This window comes from Stegodyphus dumicola, chromosome 12 (genome assembly GCF_044657685.1).
Source record: "Stegodyphus dumicola isolate Sdum_Otavi_A_Nest chromosome 12, ASM4465768v1".
NCBI classification, from domain to species: domain Eukaryota; kingdom Metazoa; phylum Arthropoda; class Arachnida; order Araneae; family Eresidae; genus Stegodyphus; species Stegodyphus dumicola.
Window position 1 is genome coordinate 39,039,614 of NC_140779.1, and position 22,978 is coordinate 39,062,591.

General features: G+C 32.4%; 1 protein-coding gene across 7 annotated transcripts in view; it reads left to right on the top strand.

Annotated features, from left to right (window-relative positions):
* Positions 1-22,978, top strand: part of LOC118182768 (splicing factor, proline- and glutamine-rich-like) — a 141,425-nt gene that overhangs the window by 12,214 nt on the left and 106,233 nt on the right. For 4 of the 7 annotated variants that reach the window (XR_015044396.1, XR_015044397.1, XM_085827645.1 and 1 more), the window contains exons 3-7: positions 8,880-9,175; positions 11,635-11,689; positions 15,783-15,906; positions 18,956-18,985; positions 21,484-21,615. Coding sequence is in view for 5 of the 7 variants with exons in the window: in XM_085827645.1 (XP_085683771.1) it covers positions 8,880-9,175; positions 11,635-11,689; positions 15,783-15,906; positions 18,956-18,985; positions 21,484-21,615 (637 nt within the window). In the remaining 2 variants the exon portion in view is untranslated. The remainder of the gene's footprint in view (positions 1-8,879; positions 9,176-11,634; positions 11,690-15,782; positions 15,907-18,955; positions 18,986-21,483; positions 21,616-22,978) is intronic. The other 3 variants (XM_085827643.1, XM_085827642.1, XM_085827644.1) reach the window with 3 other exon arrangements.

Consider the following 22,978-nt stretch of genomic DNA (forward strand, 5'->3'; position numbering starts at 1 on the left):
ATCGTGTCAAAACTGCATTTATTTTTTCTAAATTTAAGAATGATTTACTTTTGAACAATTGGGCAGTTTTGTTACCCAATACATATCTGTCTGGATCATTTGTAACAACAGCTGCCTTTGTCTTTATATGACCAAGTTCGCAATTAATTTCAACTTCCGCTAACGGTAGACACACTAAATGGTCATTTAAAAGATATTGTACCCAGACATGTTCTCCAGTCATTTTTGCGTTATCTATGTATTTCCGAGAAATAACATCAACAGTGGCTCCTGTGTCTCAAAGAATAGGCATTTCATGCCCATTAACTAAACCGTTAATTGTATATGTCTAACAAATCATCATTCGAAGATACGCAATTTATCTTTTCATTTGGTTTTAAGCGAGGACACTGAGACTTAAAATGTTCGTATGATCCACACTCAACAATGTGGTCGATACCTTTTGTCATATAAATTTTCTTTGTTCTTGTTTTGAAATTGACTTCTTTGTCAGTGATCTTTCTGGTATTTTGAATCGTCCCATTTATCAGAATGCTTAAAATGAGGCGGATGCTCTATTTTTTTCACAAAATTATCATAACGCAGTTTAAATGATCCGTTGTTAATTTTCTCAGTCTGATTGACAGAAAATTTCGGTTTTATTGTTTTCCTCACATCTTCAAAATCTTCAATTTTCTTAACTATTTCAGTAGGTGAAATGATGGTTGTCCATTGATCCATAAAATGTTCTTTGAAATCAGGAGAGGTACGCTTTTTTATTTGATCAACCAGCATGAGATCTTTTAGCTGTTCAAAAGTTTTAATGTTTAATCCGTTAAGCCATCCTTCTAAATAATTCTTTAATTCGTAGTAGAAATCATACCAAGTACTTTCAGTAGATTTTTGGTGTTTATTAAATAGTTTTCGAAATTTTTCCGCACTTAATTTAAATTGTTGTAACAGTAAAGTTTTTACATATTCATACTTTTTCGCGTCCTCTTCTGGTTCTCTAGCAATAAGCTGAACAATGTCGGGAGGCAGCAATGAAATAAGTTGAGTCACTTGATTTTCAGCAGGTATATTCATTATTAGCTTGACGCTCAAATAACACCAGAAATAAACTTATTTCATCTTTATAGGGTTGAAACGTGGCATGACATTGTGAATTCTGATTTTTAACCTTTTAACTGTCATGCCCGAGATATGGTGTTAAAAAATGTCACGCCCGAGTATTTCTCGGGGTAATTTTTTTTTTTTTTTGAGTGCATCGTATTGTCATACCCAAATATATATCGGGAGATGTTTATTTCGGCTACATTTGGTTTTTCCAATAAAAAAATTTGACAATTTGTGTACCCAAATCATCAAAATAACTTGACAGTTAAAGGGTTAAAGGCTGCTCAGGTAACTGCATAGTTTCTACTGGCTCTTCTGTGGCAGCCATTGCTTCCAGTTGAAGTTTCTGTAGCTCAAAGGCTCTAATTCGCTCTTCTCTTTCAAGCTCTTCTTTTCTTTCTTCTCTTTCGCGTTCTTCTCTTTCTTCTCTTTCTTTCCTTTTGCTTTCTTCTCTTTCGCGTTCCTTTTTATCTTTCTCTTTCTTCTCTTTCGCATTCTTCTTTTCGTTCCCTTTCTTCTCTAATTGCAGCCAGTAGTTCTCGAGTAAACTCCTCGTCATAATCGGGACTTTCAGTAATCAGTTTATGCAATTGAGCAATCTTAAATTCAGGTTTCACGGTTAAACCTAACTCTTCTGCTAGTACTTTTAAATCCTGTTTTTTACTCCTAGCTAAGAATGACATGTTGACACAAGTTACTTTTAATAGGCTTCCTTTCGAAATTCAATCTAAAAGCTCGTACTTGTATTAAAAATATATAATTTCTGGCGAGATTTAATTTCTCGAATACGAAATTCACACTAACCAATTGGAGAGAATTATTTAAACAACTTTGCCAGGTTGGCACAAAATAATTTAATACTATGTCGGGTTGACGTTTTAACTCACTATTCACAAGCCTCGTTAGCTATAACTATATAAACACCTTTGCCAGTTAGGCAATACAATGGAATTTTACCAACGTCAGTTTGACGATTTTACTATCTATCTCCACGCCTGGTTGGCGATAACAAAAACAATTTTTGCCAGTTTGGCAAAACAACTTTTAGAATATACAATCTGTAATACGTCGGGATGGCGTTACTATCTACCACACGCCTGGATGTCGAGAACTAAGAAAAAAACTTTTGCCAATTCTGCAGTATAATCAAATCACACTACGTCAGTTTGACGTTGCTACTTATTTTCCACGTGCCTGCTTGGCAAAAAATTCAAAATTCAGCTAGCAGTTCTCTCTCTTTTTTTTTTCTTTTTATAAACGCCGGGATGGCTTCCACATATCAATTATTAACATAAAAATTCAATATAAATAAAAGTAAAGCATAAATAATAATTCTAAAATACCGTAATTTCGCGCATATAGTCCGTGGACTATCTGTGTTTAAAATGTGAATTTTTGAAGCTGCGGACTATCCGCCAGTGCGGATAATACGCTGGTTGTTCACGGTTAAAATCGCTGAAATTTAAAAAACACGCTGTCGTGAACTGCCGATGATCAAATATAAAAAAAGCGCGAGATTCCAAGAAAACATTCGTATGTATCGTATCGATAGTAAACCATAGAGCATAGTGCAGAACGAATGAGTAGTAGCAAGTAGAGCTCCTAAAATCGAGGCTAGCGCATCAAGCGATGCCGGGATATGAGCCAAAGAAAGTCTTGTATGAGCACTCACTTAGCGCAACCAAAGTCTTGTATCCCAGTATCCTTCGCACTGCTTTAGCGCAACTGCCGGGAGGAGAAAAAGTAATTGATGCGTCAGCTCGGTTTTTAGGAGCCATAGTAGCAAGTACCTGGAGTACGAAAAAAAAACCGTGATTCGTTTACTTATAAAGCGTGGTTTGGCAACACCGAGTGAATGGGGTCGAAGGTCACATTTCATTACCACTTATCACGAGTATAGCACGTTGCACAGTATTTTGCTTTCATATTTTGTCTTTCATCTTCGATAACGTTGATAAAACATCGCCGGAGTTTTACTGCTGAGTTAAACTCAAGGTATATGAGAAAGCTGAAAAAGATGGAAATAGAGAAGTGGGCCGTTATTGGTTTAATCCTAGTATTCGGTGCACATGGGATTTGGCGATTTTATGATGAGCAGTGAAAACGGGACATATACGATGAGTAGTTAACGGGTCATTCAAAGAAAATATATATAGTTAAACATAGTATATACTATGTATATAGTATATATACTATGTGTGTATACTATATACGAGGGCTATCCAGAAAGTAGATTACGTTTTGGAATAAAAAAATAAACAAAGTATAGGAAACAAATTTTATTATATACAGATGAAAGCCACACTCAAATACTACTTTTCTACATAGTCACCATACAAATTAAGGCATTTATCGTAGCGATGTACGAGCTTGGAAATTCCTTCGTCGAAAAATTCGGCCACCTGCGCCTTCAACCACTTCGTTACCTCTTCTTGCCTTCCATCTTGCACAAAACTTGTGGTAACCAAGCTTTTCGCTGATGATTTCGTGCAACAAACTTCGCAAAATTTGTGGAAAACTCAAAGAAAGTTCCGTTATTGTGAAATTTCGATTTTCACAGACTTAAGCATCGACTTTTTCGAGAAGTTCGGCGGTCACTATGCTGGGTCTCCCACTTCGATCTTCGTCGTGAACATTGGTTCGGCCATTTTGAAATCTTATGACCCACTGACGCACTCCACCTTCAGTGATAATGTTGTCCCCATACACTTCACGAAGCTGCCGATAGATTTCTATCAGTTTACAGTTTTTTGCAGTCAGAAACCTTATTACTGAGCGCACCTCGCAGCTCGCGGGATTTTCAATTAACGCAGACATTTCAAACCGTCACAGTATCTGAACGGAGCACAGCACGAACCTCTCACTAGCACGGCTAGATGCAGACTGAGCTGCGCAACACTCTGACCCCAAGATGGCCGCGCTAGCCCCGCCCCTAGCGGACACAGACGGAAACGTAATCTACTTCCTGGATGGCCCTCGTATATATAGACGTTCTTTGGATCTTTTTCTTTCTTTTTTTTGTTGGCGATAATTTTCAAAGTCGTGCCAAGGCTGCACCGTATACTAGGATTTTACCCCGTTATTTTGAAGTGGACGAGAAAGCGGTGAGAAATTGGCGCAAACAAAAGGATGCGTTTAAAAAGCATGGGAATATTGCCGTATTAAAAAAACGTAATTTCGGACTTACAGTCCGCGGACTATCCAGTGGTGCGGACTATCTGACAATTTTTGAAATTTTTTTTATATAAAATCGTGTCTGCGGACTATACGTGCGAAATTACGGTGCTCCTTTACCACCAATATCAATTATAAATTTAAGCTGAATATTTTTAGTGTCAATTATTTTAAACAAAATCTTACACGATAAACTATAATTCTGAAACAAAGTATTAAAATTCAATAAAAGCTTTTTTAAGAAAACCAAAAGTTAATCTTATCTTCAGAGATCAGCAATATCCTATTTTTGACAGTTTTTGCTCAGACGCAAGTTACAGAAGATAACCTTTGAACGATCCGCTTCAAATCTGGCTTTAAAACGGCAGACTTCTTACATACATTGGCAATTGGTGTTAGCAAACTCGTTCTATAAAATTCAATAAATTTCTGGGATTAGGAGATCAGCACCATCGAAATCGATAATTGCACTCCTAATTTCCAGTATCTCGGTGGAACCTCCCAATTTATTAAGACTGTAATGTATTTTGCAGTAATTTACAAAACAGACAATCTTCTTAGTAGAACATAAATTTTATTTCTATTTCTCGGTGATAGACAAATTTTATACAATTCTTAAGTGGCAAAATTTTAATACTACTCCTAGCTGGCAAAATCTTCAGAATACAAAATCTTTTTTAAAACAATATCTCTCGTTGCTGAGTAACGGTTTGATATAAATATGGTGTTGCCACTTCAACAATAATTATATTTATTTATTAAATAACAAGATATTACAGGAATTATAAGCCAAATAAAATAAAAAACATCTGCCCTGAAGATAAGGATAGTGCTCACAGATCAACTTCCAATACATTGCGCAGTGCCGCCGCGGCGCTAAAGATAAACAAAGTTTAGATAAACAAAGGATATGCCTTATCCATTTTTTGCAGCAATTCCACTTTTTGTTTAATGGACTTCAAAACTTACTTTCGCTTTGTAGATCCTTTACATATTAGTAAATATATATCAGAAATTCTATTTGACATAATTGAAAGTTCAAGCTTACTTTTATAAAATTGTTCTAACAGTCTGTAAAAAATAATAAGCAGACTCCAATTTGAAGATTAAGGAACAACGGAATCTGCAACATTAACTGAATTAGATAATTTTAGCTTAGCTTATATCGTCCGTTATACATTAAACGCACATTCGTGAACGTATTTTGTGCATGTGCATATTCACAGCCGTAAAGGTCTTACGCGCATGTGTCAATGCGTGCATGCGCAAAAATTTTGTAGCTTTGAGGTCCGGATTATGGGTGTCCGAATTAACGACTTTTGACTGTATAAGGAAATAAAGCATAATGGAAAAATAATATCTCTGCTTATTTCTAACAGCAGGATAATTTGATAACATCTGATCCAGGCGGTCCACTCCTCCCATTTTATTGTTGTAATCTTTTACAATTATTGTTTTTGTTTACAGTTCTTTTCCGTGTTCCAACATCGATCATCGAGTTATGGACTGTACTCATCAAAAGTATATCCTTCTTGTTTTTCCAATTCACAACCTTAATTTTTCTCTTCTTCTGCTAGTAGACGTTGAAGTCATATCTCACTGTCTTGTTTCTTGTGTAAAATGGCACAAATATTCATAAAACCCGGGGCAAATTCAATTAGAAATAGAATGCCTGTTTAGTGCTGCCCTTTAGGAGGTATTAGAACAAACAAACATAAAAACTCAAACAAGGAAACATTTAGAAAGCGCTTTAAATGTTTAAAAGTTTTAATATATAGAAGAACGCTTGAAGCGCATTAGGCCCCCTTGCGGAAGTTTCACTTGAACGCGCTAGTCACGTTACGGACGACGAAAAGGTTAATGAATGCATCTGGGTTCACAATCTCTTTCCTGTTATTACTAAGGACACAAAACACCTACCATCATAAGAAACAGAAAAGTTGAACTAACTTCAAGCTGATTCAATTTTGAAGCTCAAATTAACCCTCTGACTGCTCCATTTGTGGAACAAAAAAGCTTCCAAAATTGCGTTTTTTTTTTTTTTTTTTTTTTGCATATTTTAAATCTATATATATATAGGAGAATTGAAAAATGCACTTTTTCTTTCTAAGAAATATTTTTTATATAGATTTTTATCATGAGAAACTAAGTTGCCAGAAAAATCAATTTCAGATGTTATCTCAAAAAATCTTTTTTTAAATAAATTTCAATCGAATTACAGTTAATTTCTATTTATTGCATAATATAAAAAAGTAAAATGTATAAAATTTAAGAAAATATAAAGCACTGAGGAAAAAATACCTTAAAAATGCAGTTTAGTATCATAGAGTTCAAACTTCACAGTACTTGTACCAAATTCAATAAATCTAATTAATAATTAATCTAATTATTAATCTAATCAATAATTTAATTAAATAATCAAAATAATCACTAAATATTTTCTAGCAGCCATTTCTGTAAGAAGAAAGCTGCAAAAAGTGAAGTTTGAGCGCTAATACCACGTGCTTTCAAATGCCGCAATTTAGTGGACAACTAACGATATCTGTTGGCCGAAACATAAACTAAACATCTAATACTGTATATAATTTATATTAATGGTTAAACTGCGAAAAAACGAGATGTGCTCCTCGATAAAGGAAGAAAAACATATGCCTGCAGAATGAGCAAATTTTGCTACATTTGAGTTGCCCATGGAAATCGCAGGATGATCAGCCAGAGGGTTAAGGGAAGAAACGTTCTGTAAGTTTTGGATATTAGTGAAAGGAGAGCTCTCATTAGTATCTGTATTACTTCCATTTTTAACCATATATCTGTGAACAAGGATTTTCGGGATGAGGCAAAAATTAGAAATGTGAGCAACTTCTTTCAATGTCGAGTGCGTATGTCTGTTGTTCTGCTGTGCACTGAACAGTTGTACGGAAGGAGACAAGACCGTTTCATACTAAACTACTACAACTATGTAACATTTTTTTAATTACATATTTTTTAGTTTGTATCGCAAGTAATTTCAGTACTACATCGGACCATGTTTAGATTTCTGAGACTTGTTTAGCAGTACTAATTTCAACCTTTCCTTTATCTGCCATGTTCATAAAAACCTGGCTTATTTTTATTCAGAAACAAACAGTTTTTTTTTTATTTGTGATTTTGTTACCAGTGATGATAAAGATTTGAAGGATGCCATTTAGGAATGGTTTGAGCTTCATTAGGAAGTGATTATGACAAACATATCCCTTCTGGAATCTGATATTTATTTGATGGCTGTGCTAAGTCAAGGAAAACTGTGTAGAAAACCAAGGAAGTAATTTTATGCATTTATTTTGTATTTCTAGGTAACTGAATGTACGATGATTATTTATAATACAGTCAAAAGTCGTTAATTCGGACACCCATAATCCGGAATGATCTATAATCCGGACCTCAAAGCTAAAAAACTTTCTGCGCATGCGCCGCGTTGGCACATGCGCACAGTCGTTTTACGTGTGCGCGTAAGACTTTGACTACTGCGCATATGCGTGTGCGCAAGTGCAGAATACGTTTTTGCCTGCGCGTTTAATGTATAACGGACGGTGTAAGCTAAAATTATCTAATTATCTATTTCAGTTAATGTTAATGATTGCGTTGTTCCTTAATCTTCGAATTGGATCCCGCTTATTATTTTTGGCAGACTGTTAGAGCAATTTTATAAAAGTAAACTTGAACTTTCGATTATGTCAAATAGAATTTCCGATGCTGGAACTTCCAAAGGATCTACAAAATGAAAGTATGTTTCGATGTCCAACAAACAAAAAGTGGAATTGCTGCAAAAAATGGATAAAGACAGGAAGAATGTGACAGAGAGGTTAGTGAAAACGAAAAAATTTCGATTGACAAGTTAGTCGGTATTCTCAGCACAGCAATTAACTGGACTTGAACAGCGGAACTTTGTAACTGAACAAGAAATTATGTCTGTTTATAGAGTTAAAGAGAAAGTATTATCACATAAAACGAAGCAACTTAAACAACTTGCATTGAAAGAAATGTTTAATAAAGTAAACAAATAAATATTAAGCTTTTTTTTTTTTGGTAAATTTTGATACCTTTTAGATCATAATTGTTCTTTATTTCATAAATTACGGTTTCATATTTTTAATTTTAGAATTTCTGCATACCATCTTACGAGATTTAAACTGATGATCTATAATCCGGAAAAATCGATAACCCGGAATCGCCGAAGTCCCGACGAGTCCGGATTAACGACTTTTGACTACTCCTATGCTAACTAAACATGGGTATCATATGAGGATGTTTGTTAGTGTTAAAGCTATGATACGAGTTTTGCTCTAGTGCCTTCAGTAGATAATAATATGGTGATTTAGGTATTTATACAATTTATGTTAAAAGGCAAGCATGTAATTTGCTAGCCATGTGGCATATTTTTTCTTCACTGCCTCATTTTATTTGAAAGCAGTATTAAATAGTAAATTTGTTTTCATTAATTCATTTTAAAAGATTCATTTATGAATTGAGAATTATCTTGTCTTTTATGAATATATGCAAGCCAATACTGTGTCAAACTAAATACTCTTTATCAAACTTTGTTAATCATGAATACATATTTTTTTTAATAGCTCTCCACGTCCTGTTGTTGTTGAGCCACTGGAACAAAGAGATGAAGAGGATGGCCTTCCAGAAAAAAATTTCCAGAAAACAAATAAGCAGTATCTAAAGGAACGAGAAATAGGACCTCGTTTAGCTGAACCTGGTACTTTTGAATATGAGTTTGCTAATCGATGGAAAAAACTGTATGAATTGGAGCAGCAAAAACGAGAACACTTAGAAAAAGAAATAGAAGAAGGACGTCGTCAGCTTGATGAGCAAATGGAATATGCTATTTATGAACACGAGGCTAACTTGTTGAGAGAAAGTAAGTTATGCTTTGATGAAGTAATTTTTATTAAAATATTTTGTCTGCTAATATTCTTCACTCGTTGGTACCCAAGATTAATCATATCTTTTCTTTAGTTGGTTATCTGCTTGTCATAAACCTGTTATTCAATTTAAAAAATCTTAGTAGGAAAATGTTTTAGCTCACTTGCCATTTATAATGTATTTGAAAAGTGTGTGGTAGTTAAAATCTCGAACGATTTAATCCTGGCATGAGTTCATATCTGTCATATCATTTGTTCCCGAGCAAAATGCATGATCATAAGCCAAGAATATGGTTAAAAAAAAGCTTAAGAGTTTTTATGTTATGTTATGCTCAGCTGTGGTAAGATAGCTTTCCTTTAAATTGGGTTTAGGGTTGGCAGATTTGGCTCAAAATCGCCAATTTGAATAGAAAGATATGTCATAGAAGGAAGGAAGATATTCTTAGAGCTTTTCGCCGAGAATATGCTCGAAGGTAGGTTAAAGCTATATATATATATGTCATAATAAGAGCAAAGGAAAAAAAGATGGAGCAGTGTAGATGCATGATTAGACCCATACTGAAAAAGAATTTGATTGCGTAGTATGCTAGTAATGCTAATTTGGTAATATCTAAAGAACTTGGCAGTCGAAGCAGTTTTAATTCCATTTTTATTTCCAATTGATATTTGTGGCCACAATCACTTGGCACTCTAATCGTGCCTTTACACAGAAGATTTATATTTTTAATATTGTTGAGATAGAAGCAAGCCAGCGAAATTACATCTTAGCACAGTAGAGAGCAAAAGCTGAAGTGCGTAGTTATGAAAGATGGAAGCACGCGAAGAGAAAAGTTTTGGTTTACAATTCGGTGATTGGTCGTCAAGAGGCATCTGGTATTAATGGTTACATAAGATCGCATGATTAATTTGAATGACGCAATGCAGATAAGTTATTACGATTTTAGAATAGAGAGGAAGAATTAATGTTTATAGTTATAATTCTGATTCATACATTGTTATCTTACATATATATACACCCTGCCTGTACGGAAAGAAAGCTGTATGTTGAGTTTAGAGATTAGCTTGAGAGTGACCAAACTGTATCAGGAGTTTAAATTTAATACTTTGCCATGAAGTTGTCTTCATCGTAGTAGCCTGAAAGTTGTGTTGCTGGTTGTTTTATGGTTCTCTTAGTTTCTTTAGGACTCCTTTGGAACTCTCTTGTGTAATATTGTCAAATAAGTTGTCCGATTCTTCATCAAGTGTTATCGTCAATTACTCCAAATCCCACAAAAACCATGGAGCGCAACAGCACTGTTGAGTTTTGGAATACTGGGTTAGAAACAGTAAAAAAGAAAATATGATTTATTGTTGAATATATTTATTTAAATTTATAATATATTTTATTTATGTAACTTATATCTAATCGATAATTTATGAGCATTTCCTGTTATTGTAATTGATAAAATAGATTTTGGTACTTGTCTTCAGTAGTTGGCTTAATAAATAAGTTTGTTTAGCAGTATATTTTTGAGAAACAATTACCAATCTGCGTATGCATGAGAAACAAATGATTAGCAATGTAACTTGCCTTCATAATTGCATTCTATAAATTAAATAGTTTTCGTATTGTAAAATATTCATTCTTACTATTTCAAGTTTCCATCAATATAAAAAAGTTGTAGTGTATGTTTCAGACAAGGCATTATAAGCAGTATATGCTGAAGAATTTTCTGCTATATTTATATTTTTTATAAATAGCTAACATAAACAATTACTGGATATGATTGATAATATGATACAAAACAATTACTGTGTATGATCAATAATATGATACAAAACAGTTACTAGATATGTTGATGGTAGCTGCTTTGTATATGTTATTTTAAATAAATTACATACATAATTATATTAAATACAGTTAATGCATATATGAAATACAAATTTATACAAATGCAAATTTTGAATATATATATATATATATAAATATAATTACAAATTTTGAATGAATTGTGGATTTATCTTTTACCATGTGTTTTTCATTTTAGTGGATATGTACAACATTTGGCAACAAATTGCTGTGTCAGCCTAAAATGGGCTAATGCCCTTTTTTTGTAGCCAAGGTTGCTGCAGAAGACAAGTACTCTTATTTCTAATGCTATGTATGTTGATAGAGAATAATCATTGTGTGCCTTCTAATATTTTCTTTTTAAATCGTGGGCTAAGACATAAAGTGATTGTATTGTTAATTTTCTGCGATCGGTTGCTTTTCGAAATTATTTGTTCAAAGATACTAGATATTAAGCTAAATATTCGATTATACTGCTAGTTAATGCTTTACTGACTGTGCCATAATTTAAATCAGGAGATTTTTATTCTTATAGCATATATTCCAAATGTAGTTTGTGTTGCATTTTACTTTAAAATTTTTAGCAGTAGTAAATATTAATTTTGATGTGATAATTTTCCGTTTTAGGATTACGTCACATGGAAGAACAGAGTAACATCATTCAACGAGAAAGAGAACTCAGGTGATAATCTTTTAACATTTTTTTTTTATTTTAAGAAAAAATTGTAAATTTATGTAATTGTCAATAAATCAGCAATAATTAGTATGGCTGAAAAAATTTCAAAATAAGTTGCAATATTTTTATATGTTTGTTTTTAAATCAAGGCTATTAAAAATACTGAGAGTAATAAAGTGCTGTTAACCCTTTCATGACGGCGCATCTTTGTTTAACCCCTTCGAGCCGGGTAGCGAAAATGCGCGCTTATTGCGGAGGCCGGCAGTGTCTTCCGCGAGCGTCTCTCCAGGGCCGGGGGCTTTTTTGCTACTAAGCCTAAATCCATGAAATTTCCGAAGTATCAACACATTGTTTAATAGTGCTCTATAGAGTATTTAAACAGCTTATGCTTTATAGATATTTTTATATATATACTTTAATTACCTTATTTCTTGTTTAAATGCATATTTTACACATTTTATTTTAATTACTCACCATTTTATGACTTTTAACATTATAATCTGAAAACTAAATATATTACTTAAAATTCTCTTTTCGTATGAAAAATTTTAAAACAGGGATCTACACGCAGTCCTACGTTACATTCCTTGAACTCGTAATAACTCATTTGCCGTTTTGGAGGATTTTTCCGGCAATGTGAACAAACGAAGCATCGGCATCTCATTTTCTTATCAATCTCTTCTGAAGAAAGTTTCGGAAAATGTCTTTCAGTTAATCTTTCAGAATCAATATCAGAATTTCAGAATCAATATCTGAAATATTTTGCATCATTTCTGCTATTTCATGCTCTGTTAAACATTTTTGACGCTTCGACATTGAAACGGTAAAAACAGAAAGAATTCACGTCTAACAAGATCTAATTATTTTCTAAAAACTGAACTGTAAACAGAAATACTCAATGCTTTAGCGCATATAAAACTTCTACTTACAATAAACTACCACCACGTGCGAATAAAGTGCGATTTAAAGAGACGTCATAAATCACGCCATTCGGAAACATTTAGTTCACCGTTTGTTTATATAATCAAAAACACGTGTATGTGAGTCATGCTTCTCTCATTTCGAGTAGAAGGTCTAATGCACATGTATCTGAAACCATATGGACATACAGTGCCATTTGTGGCAGAAATTATAGTTTGCAAAAACATTCCAAGGTACTGGCACAAATACGTGACAGTCGGTAGAGAATGCAACAATCCTCTGGCACGCCTGCGTGTCGGCCGGTAGATAAGTGTGTTCGTTGCTTGCACGTATGCGACAGTCGGCGCGAAGGGGTTAAGATGCTCATGTGGGACAGAAGAGAATCGAAGACAGTCACCTTACAGGACTGAGGTTTTGCATTGCTGAGCCTAATTTTGTAAAAAAAAAAAAAAAAAAAAAAAAAAAAAAAAAAAAAAAAAATAAAAATAAAAATAAAAAAAATAAAATAAATAAATATCAGAAAAAAAAAGTTTCACTTCTAGCATCGTAATTTTTGGTATAATTTTAGATTATAACTTGAGCTCTTATATATGTTAAAATCAGCACTTAATAACTTTTTTTTTCTTTATTTGACATGAAAATATACTTAACAAATTGCTTATCTTGTAAAATAATTTTCGAAATTATTCCAAATTATTCCAAAATTTTAATTGATAAAATCCATCAAAAAATTTTAAAATCAATATAACACAATAAAGGCTATTTACAGTAAGAAGGAACAAAATGTAAAATGAAGACTGTGGTAAATCTCGAAGCACGAAGTACCACTTTCTAACTCTTTAGAAAATGAATCACTCTCGTCTGTGTTAGTAAATGGTTCATTAACCATATAAGGGTATTCTTCCTCTGATAAATAGCGCCTTCCCGCCATAATAGACGGGAGGTGAGGCTTTTTGAAATAGAGAAGAAACCAAAATATATCTGAAGGCAATGCAAAAACGTAATAAAACTCCGCATAGTAACCCCAAAAGACCATATATAATAGAGAGGAAAAATAGAATAAAAAAAGGAATTGGATATAAATCAGACACGCAATTGTTTATATTAGCCCACCTCTGTTTATGCTTTTCCTCCCCCATCCTCGAGTAGAATACCAAAGTCGGGCAGAATATTTCTAACTCAAGGTCAGGAACCTAAGACTGTGTTTATTTCAAAAGTAATGGACATAGGATGCCATCTAGTGGTCTTCACAAAAAAGTTCCAGCTTAAAATGCATATACGCATCATTCATTCTCTGAATGCAATCTCTAATGATGCATGGATGGGATGCCCATTCTGAAAGGGTTAAAGCTAATGAAGTTCACTAGTGCCTTGGATAAGTAACATTCGTATCAAAATTATGTTCACTTTTCGTCTTTTCTATAAGTGTGAACAGGGTTCATAGCGGTCCTTACAAGTGCTTATAAGTCCTTATATTTGAAAATAAAATATATATGCCCTTTTAGGTGCTTACTTTTTCTTTAAAGCCCTTATTTTTTTGTTTTTAGTGCTTTTTTTTAATCCCTTTTTTTTTAATGAACCCCCATTCCCCCCCCATACCAAATCCGAAACTAAGTAAACAACTTTTCTTCCTTATATGCAACGTCAGATGGTGAATCATGCTCCTGGAAATTGCTTTCCCCCCTTTCCTCTGCATTAACACCTATGGTGCGCGCGAGAGTACAGACAGGTGCACGTCGTTCTATTGGCCAAAGAATTGTGAAAACGGTAGAAAATTCCGGTGCATTCGGTATTCTTTTCCTCCCATCCAAATACTACACACGTTTGAATTTCTATCAAGATTTTAATAATTTGCATTCTCGTTCCGCATGGTCAGTTCATATTCGTGTTTATTGTGATCGTTATGCTTATATTATGAGCATATGTATGAATATTTATAATATAGTTTCAGTAACTGCTGAAGTATAGATAAACTTCCAAAAATGGGTGTGTTTTTACACAGATTAGCTTTCTAAGGAATAATGTTCGGAATGGCTTAAATAAAAAGAAAGTAATCGAATAGTCAAAATAATTTCATTTTCTTTGCCAATACATTATACAGTACGGAGGTTGGGAGTTTCTCCGCAAAATCTCTAATATTGAAGCAGTGGACTTTTTTTTATCACTGTCCAATCTGAATTGAATAGTTTTTGCGGTCACCCAATCCAAGATTGATTCTATTCCGGAAATTTAAGTCTGTTTAAAATTAGAATCAGAAACACACCAGATTAGTAAGTCTCTTTCTTTTCCTTTATTTAGTTCTTTATTCTCCAAATACTGGCAGGTGTTGATTCCGATTGCATAATACATATGGAAGAATTACGCCGCAAGTATTGTGCGTAGAATATTTCTCAGTTCCGTTGGTTTTTATATGACTCACATATCGAAATGTCAACATAATTTATTTAGCTTAAATTTAAATCTAAAGAACGGCTACAATCTCCCCCACTCCTCTTTTTCCATTTACTATCCGGAATATTTGGGCATTTTCGAGTATGCAGGTTAGTTAAGCTTTTACTGTTAAAGGATGACTGCATGAAGCAATTTCCTGTCTTCTGATTGCAGAAATGTGCCTCTTTTTTTTTCTTAGATTACTTTGTTTGGGATATATGTTATGGAAAACTGTTATGGAATGAAAATTTAGAAAATGTTCAGAATTTTGATTTAAGTTAATTATTTAAATATTAATATGAGTGGAAAAATAAATTGTATTTATTATTATGTGCCAAACGAATACAATTAATATGGCTTATTATTATTTATTTTCTATATTTTCAACTGAAATATCATCAGTAAATTTTGTAATATAGTTTAGTTCTGCATAGTTTTTTTCCCTCTCCTTGTTAACTAATTCTGTAAATTGAACTGTCATTTTGAAAAAAAAAAGTTAATTGTTTTCCATTGTTGAGGTAATGCTCATTCTCATAATAAGTATTGCATTGCTCATATTTTAAATTACAAGTCTAATTTTTCTTTTAAGGTTATTTACGGTTAAGGTTAGGTTAGTTAAGGTTTATTTTAAGGTTATTTTGTTATTACATGGTTTGACTGTAGTTTTATAAATATTGCTTTTCAACCTTATGAATATTACTGCTTAATACTATTTAAGCTGACTAAAAATTTTCAACTTTGTTTTCAGACGGGAAGAAGAAATGAGACGAGAAGAAGCACGTCGTCAACAGGAAATGATGCTTCGCCAACAGCAAGAAGAAATTTTGCGTAATGATTTAAGACGAAGGCAAGAGGAGAGTATGATGATGCCAGTATGTAATTTTGATATTTATTTAGATTTTATTTAGTTATTTCTTATAATTAAATAAGTTTTTTTATAAATAGCTATGGGCTTTCTAAATATTTAGTTATTTAAATTTGGATAAAATTATTTCTATTTTAATAGTTTATAATATCATTTGTAAAACTGTTTTATTTAATTTGTCTTCTTTATCTTCAGTTTCAGTTTTTATTTTTTATATACTTGGCTGTGGAATATTATAATTCTCTTTAAGATGTGAATCTGACAACACATGCATGCAGTTCCTGATGAAATTGTGAAAATCTGACTTTCCTTATTTTTTCACTGGATTCCTTATTTTTTCACTGGAATGCTTTAAAATTGAAATCTTTTATACCCATTATGTGTGGGTGTTTTTTCTTTACATTTAGTTCTGTAACTTTTGCATGTAATTTCTTCTGCTCTTTGCTTTAGGTTTTTTTGTTTTCTGGCAATAAATAAGGTATTTAATTTCTCTTTATTAAACAGCTGTTTCATGGCTATATTTCATTATCTGTTATTGAAATAATTGTCCTTTTTTTATCTCTTGTCTTTTGCCAACTTGTTTGAAAACTTGGCTTATATTGTTGCCTGCTAGTTTAAAAACAACAAAAGTTTATTGTATATCTACCAGTTTTCACACATTATGCATAATTTTTTTGGTACTGTAATTAACTAATAAAATAAGTATTAATTTTTACATATTTCAAGATTTTATATTTTCCGTTAAATTGGACTTAAGAAAGTGCTTTCTAATGACGAAGATCATTTACAGTAAAATCTGCATATCTCCTATCTTGGGGAGAATGTATGTATTTTATTAATACTACTAGTTATGCAGATTACATATTTAGTTTTCTGAAGCATAGCAATGCTTACACAATCACCTTGATTTTCATTCTGCGATTCTAGGCACATTCTTGATATTTCAGTGATTTTTTTTTTTTTTTTACAATAACTTCAGGTGAATCAACATGTTGTTCATTTCCTTTTACTGTAGTCCTCAAAAGCACATTTTAATTTTCTGGCACATTTTAATTACCATCATTGCTATATTGCAATACTTTGTTTCCCCTTCAGTGGTGGAATAACGTTGCTGTCATCAGGATCACTCTCACATTCATCCACACTAAATATGTCATTATTGCTATCTTGAAACAATGTTTCTTCTTTCACATTTTTTGCCACGGTGAATAATATTTTTTAATTTTTGTTGGCCAAACAAATGGGTAAATACTGAATCAATGGAACATGAAATCACATGCAACTAAAATTTAACTCTTAAGTACAATCATGTAATCTTCAGGTGCAGTATATTGTTAATGTGCCTAAGAGACACACTTCAACTACAACGCCAAGCTTTGGCAGTGCTTGTTAGGAGTACATTGAGTGCAAAAGGTTAAATATATGTAAATATAATTATATGTATTATAACTCAGTTACATTAAGGAGGTAAAAATTTAAGAGCTAATTTTTTAAGTCGTGCAGTTTTTAAGAAACTTGGCCCTTCAACACAATTTAAGTCGTAAAATCAGAATATAGGTGGAAAAAATTTGTATGTTATTTAAAAAAAAGTTCGATTTTGTGTCAGAACTCCTATGTAAGCATAATGCTATATATAAATCTAATATATAAATTTTTTTCAAAATATGAAAAATGCAAATTAGTCAGTTGGACCAGTTGAACGGGAGATATAGAACTGTCCCTTTTTTTTTTATGCAGAGTGTACATACTAATTAAAATTTAAAAAATTTATGAAAACCTTTTCACAAATTAAAAAAATGTAGGCTATTTCCCTCCTTCCATTAGGTTTGTGGAAGATTGAGAATGTTCTTTGTTAAAATGTTCTTTGTTGTTGTTCCGAGTCGTTCCATTTCGCTTAGTATTGATCCAAAGGCATGGGAAAAGACAAAATGTGCCAGTGTGGCACCAAAAATGGCAAGGTGTAGCATATGGAGATACCACTTAAATCTTCCTTTGATCATTAATGGATTCCTTGTTTGTTTGCTTGCCTGTTACTAAACTGTTTATAGTATTGAAAAACATAAATGTCGTATAAATACTTAAATTATGCAGCTGAACGATACCTGATCAGTAAAGTCTGTGAACACTGGTAGTTCGATTTGAGACTGGATGCATTGGCGTTTTCGTGGTCTACTACGTGTGTAACATGGGTATGGGCAAATTTCCCTTAAAAAAATTCTCATTAAAGGTTTCCCCATCTCTTTGCCTTAACCGGATAACCAAACCAAACTAACTTGATTTATACAAAGTGTCCATTAATGCTTTGCAATTTTACCAGTTTTTATGCAAAACTTATAATATTTTGAATACATAAGAGTATGAAACGCATCAGGTATGAAAATCAGGTTACTGGATTACATTTTGATAGCATTAAAGCCAACTGCATGGATTTTCATTGTTCCAGTAATTTAATATAAAGAATTATCTGCCATCCAGTAGTCTATATAGTTTGTGGTTACTAATGCTTTGATGGCCCTGTCTGAAGACGCATATCTTTTTGAGCCAAAAGCATAATCATGTATATTAGCATAACCAATTTTTCTCGCCTGATTTTGCTGTAAGATAATGAAGTAAATGCTGCTTTGCCAGTCATGTTTACTTCACAATTGTTATTTAAACAAAAAATTTCACTATAGTCATTTAACAAGAAAGTAGCTTATGTATTATAATATTGGATGAACTTAAATATTTTTGAATTTTTATCAATGATGAAATAATTTAATTTGTTAGCTTAATGGTAAAAGTGAAAATATATTAATATCCACAGATTTAGATTTTCACTGATAAAAGACTTAAATATTGTGATTTATTGTTTGCCAAGTTTTCATGTACAGTTGACAAAAAAAATAGATATTCATATTGTATGCATTATCTCGTACAAGTTTTGGAATGCAAGGTTTAGTATGCATGCCTGAGAAACATGTCTTATGAAAATCGGTTCTGGTTGGGAGCAGATGTACTCATTTATCTTGTTTATAACTTTGCAAGTGGTCGTTAATTGAATAATTTTTTTCTAGGGTGGTGGTTATGGGGACATGATGGATAGGGTAAGAAAATGATTTTACTTGGTAGATATAGTAACTAGTATTTAGTTTTCATATATTTTTCTTCCATCTACAGTTAGGTAATTTTCTGATTCAAAATTTTTATTCGGTTACTTTTTAAATGTTCATTTAATTTCCACCTTTTTAATGTAATTTGAAGTGATTTCTTCTGTTAATTCTCTTTATTAGAGGAATTAATCTAATTGTTAATTCTCTTCATTAGAGAAATGAATCTAATCATTTCATTTTTTTAACAAACAGTAAAATTGTTTAATTAATTACTTCATTCGTAGTAAATATATTTGTTTCTATTTATTGGCATTTTGGCTGTTTCCTGAAGATTTAATTACTTCTGGTATGTGGAGTATTATATGGTATGTTGTTACCACAATTAGTATTTTCAGAATGTGTGTCTGATTTTCATTATTATTAGATTAAATTTTATCAATGATAATTAGTATAGCTAGTTGTTCTATAAATAAAATCTTAATTTAAGGAAAAACTGTTATCTTCCTCCATAAAATTGTAATTATTCTTGATTGAAATTTATCATTTCAGTCTTTTTTTTGGGATGGAAAATCATTAAATATTGTACTAATCAACATTTACCATTAATTATAAAATTTATTGCAAGTCATTTCAGGAATCATACTTCAACAAACAGGTATCTATTAATAAATAAAAATGTTGATTTTTTTTTTGGAAAAAGTAAAAAAATAATGTGTACATTTCCCATTAAACTTTTAAATCCTTGCAACTGCCTTTCTTTTTTAAATACAGTAAATGAAGTAGCTTTTTAAGTTGTAAAACCTCTTATAAAAATCTGAAATGTGGAACTATATCATTTAATTTTTAATAACCTTTTTTTAAAAAAATTAAGTTTTTTTCTTTCGTGCTGCAAATTTTTCCTGAAGTATAAAGTTTTGAACTATTAAATTACAAAGTAGTTAATTTGTGTAACAACAGAAGAGAGTATGTTAAGTGATTAAATGCTATTCTGTAATGTAATTGTATTTATTATGCAGAATTAAAACATGGTATAAATGTCATGGACGCATAAATGAAAATGTATCTTTTGTAATTTATTCCTGTCAGCTTTTAGTTATCATATCTGAAAAGTCCTAGTTTTAATACATATGTTTAAATAAAAACCTTTGCCTTCAAATTGTAAGTTAACATGTACGAGGGCTATCCAGAAAGTAGATTACGTTTCCGTCTGTGTCCGCTAGGGGCGGGGCTAGCGCGGCCATCTTGGGGTCAGAGCGTTGCGCAGCTCAGTCTGCATCTAGCCGTGCTAGTGAGAGGTTCGTGCTGTGCTCCGTTCAGATACTGTGACGGTTTGAAATGTCTGCGTTAATTGAAAATCCCGCGAGCTGCGAGGTGCGCTCAGTAATAAGGTTTCTGACTGCAAAAAACTGTAAACCGATAGAAATCTATCGGCAGCTTCGTGAAGTGTATGGGGACAACATTATCACAGAAGGTGGAGTGCGTCAGTGGGTCATAAGATTTCAAAATGGCCGAACCAATGTTCACGACGAAGATCGAAGTGGGAGACCCAGCATAGTGACCGCCGAACTTCTCGAAAAAGTCGATGCTAAAGTCCGTGAAAATCAAAATTTCACAATAACGGAACTTTCTTTGAGTTTTCCACAAATTTTGCGAAGTTTGTTGCACGAAATCATCAGCGAAAAGCTTGGTTACCACAAGTTTTGTGCAAGATGGATTCCAAGAGATGCAAGAAGAGGTAACGAAGCGGTTGAAGGCGCAGGCGGCCGAATTTTTCGACGAAGGAATTTCCAAGCTCGTACATCGCTACGATAAATGCCTTAATTTGTATGGTGACTATGTAGAAAAGTAGTATTTGAGTGTGGCTTTCATCTGTATATAATAAAATTTGTTTCCTATACTTTGTTTATTTTTTTATTCCAAAACGTAATCTACTTTCTGGATAGCCCCTGTATATTGTAAATTATTCCCTGCCATTGTGCAGTTTTTTGCCCAATAATAAAGACTAATCAGTTAATTAACTAAGAAAGCTGCTAATTAATGTGACTAAAGCTGATATGTAATATATATAGTAATTGACTTTTATGAGGATTTATACATGTATCAGAGGGATATTAGTTTTAAAATTATATAAAATTCAATTTTAGAACGGATTTAATTTGGTATAAGATGTCTGCATTTCAAGAGAATCTGAACAGTGATATGTTTACCTTAGACAGCATATTATTTTGCTGAATATTTTTTTATTATTGTGAAGAGAATTTATTGATTATTTCAAAATGCTCAGAGATTTTTTTTTCTCAGAAAAAATAAATAAATTCTGAATTAAAATTGAATTTTGTTTAATTTTTAGGAGGTTTTTCTGGAAAAAGTAATGATTTTTCATGAGTTTCTTCTAATTTAAATTTATTTATCCATACTAATAATATGTTAGTAATTTATCATGCTGTGGAGTTCAGCTTAGCATGTAGCTGAAATAATGCCTGTTTTAACAGGATGCAACCTTGCGTCAGATGCCGAATCCTGGTCCTATGTCGCCAGGAATGCCTGGTGATCCTTTGACTTCAGCTGGTAGTGGCTATGGTCCTAATGGTATGATGCAAGGAGCTAGTATGGGAATGCCACCGGTAAGGTTCATACGTGTGTCGTCACATTTTTTGTGTAATAGTCAGCGTACATAACATTTCAGATGTAGAAATAAACCTACTTGGAATAGGGAATGATTGCCACAACCTATTTGGGAGGAAGGCTGTTTGTTAAGGAAATTTCATAAAAGACTGTAAGAATTAATTTACAGAACACACCTTCTGATTTAAAAAGTATTGCTAATATTCAGATAATTTCAGTAACATGTATGTTATTTTTTAAAGGAGTGCATTAGGTTTTTGAAAAGGTGCATATTTACATGTACGGCCCAGATATGTATATATAACACCTATAAATTGTTGATCAAGTAGTGTATTGTTAAATTTAGCGATCCGATCTGGAATTATAATAAACACAGCCACCTTCTAAATTTTGTTTTATCAGGATCACATATATGTAAGATAAAAAATATGTGAATCAAAATTATAATTTAAACTAATGGTAAACTCTAATTCTTCCTCTCCTGTTTTAAAAATTGTAATAACTTTTCTGGATTGTGTCATTTCTAGATCATCCCATTTAGCCACAGCCTGTGCAGTGCTGATGATGTAATAATAAGAAACTATATTTATTTATATATTTATATATTTTATTATTACTTGAATTTTTTTTAATGCACTGAACTATCTAAAATTTGGGATCTCTTGAGGTTTCTGAATAGTTGGAACTTTTTCTGTGCTGTAAATCAAATTGGTATATTTGATGTAATTATTACATTTTTCCATTCGAGTATTATCCGTTATTTTTAGAAAAGCTTTAATTTCTTTAGGAATGCTCTTAGCATTCGAAGTTTTAATTTATAATAATTTATTTCCTACATTGCCTCTATTTTGTTGCTTTCAGAGGGTAGAAATTTTCAGTTTTGTCTTTGTCTAAATAGATATTTAAATAGTGAAGAATCACTGAAGTTATCGGATAAGACTGTTCTAGACCCAGTAATGTGATTATTCATTTTAACTTCTTTATTCTGTAAGTTTTCGAAGTGCTGAAGGAAATGGTTACACTCCCCCCCAGTTTCTTTTCTTCTGACAAATATCAATGTTAAACCTATTTCTTCTTCAGTTGCTCATAATTGCTGTCATCTGAAATTATAAGAACACCATAAAAAAAGGGAATATAATAATTACATTTTAGTGTGTTTAAAAATACAGTTAAGAATGATAAGTTAGTGTTTAACTCATTGAACAGAATGAGGTAGAGATTAAAAATAAAGAAACTAGGCAAGATTTGAGTAAAGGAAACAAGCTCACATTTGCTGTGTTGTTGCAGTAACTAGAAAAATTGTGAGTATTTATGCTTCACAACAGCATGCATTAGGAAAATCAGTTTACCCTGAAGTTGTAG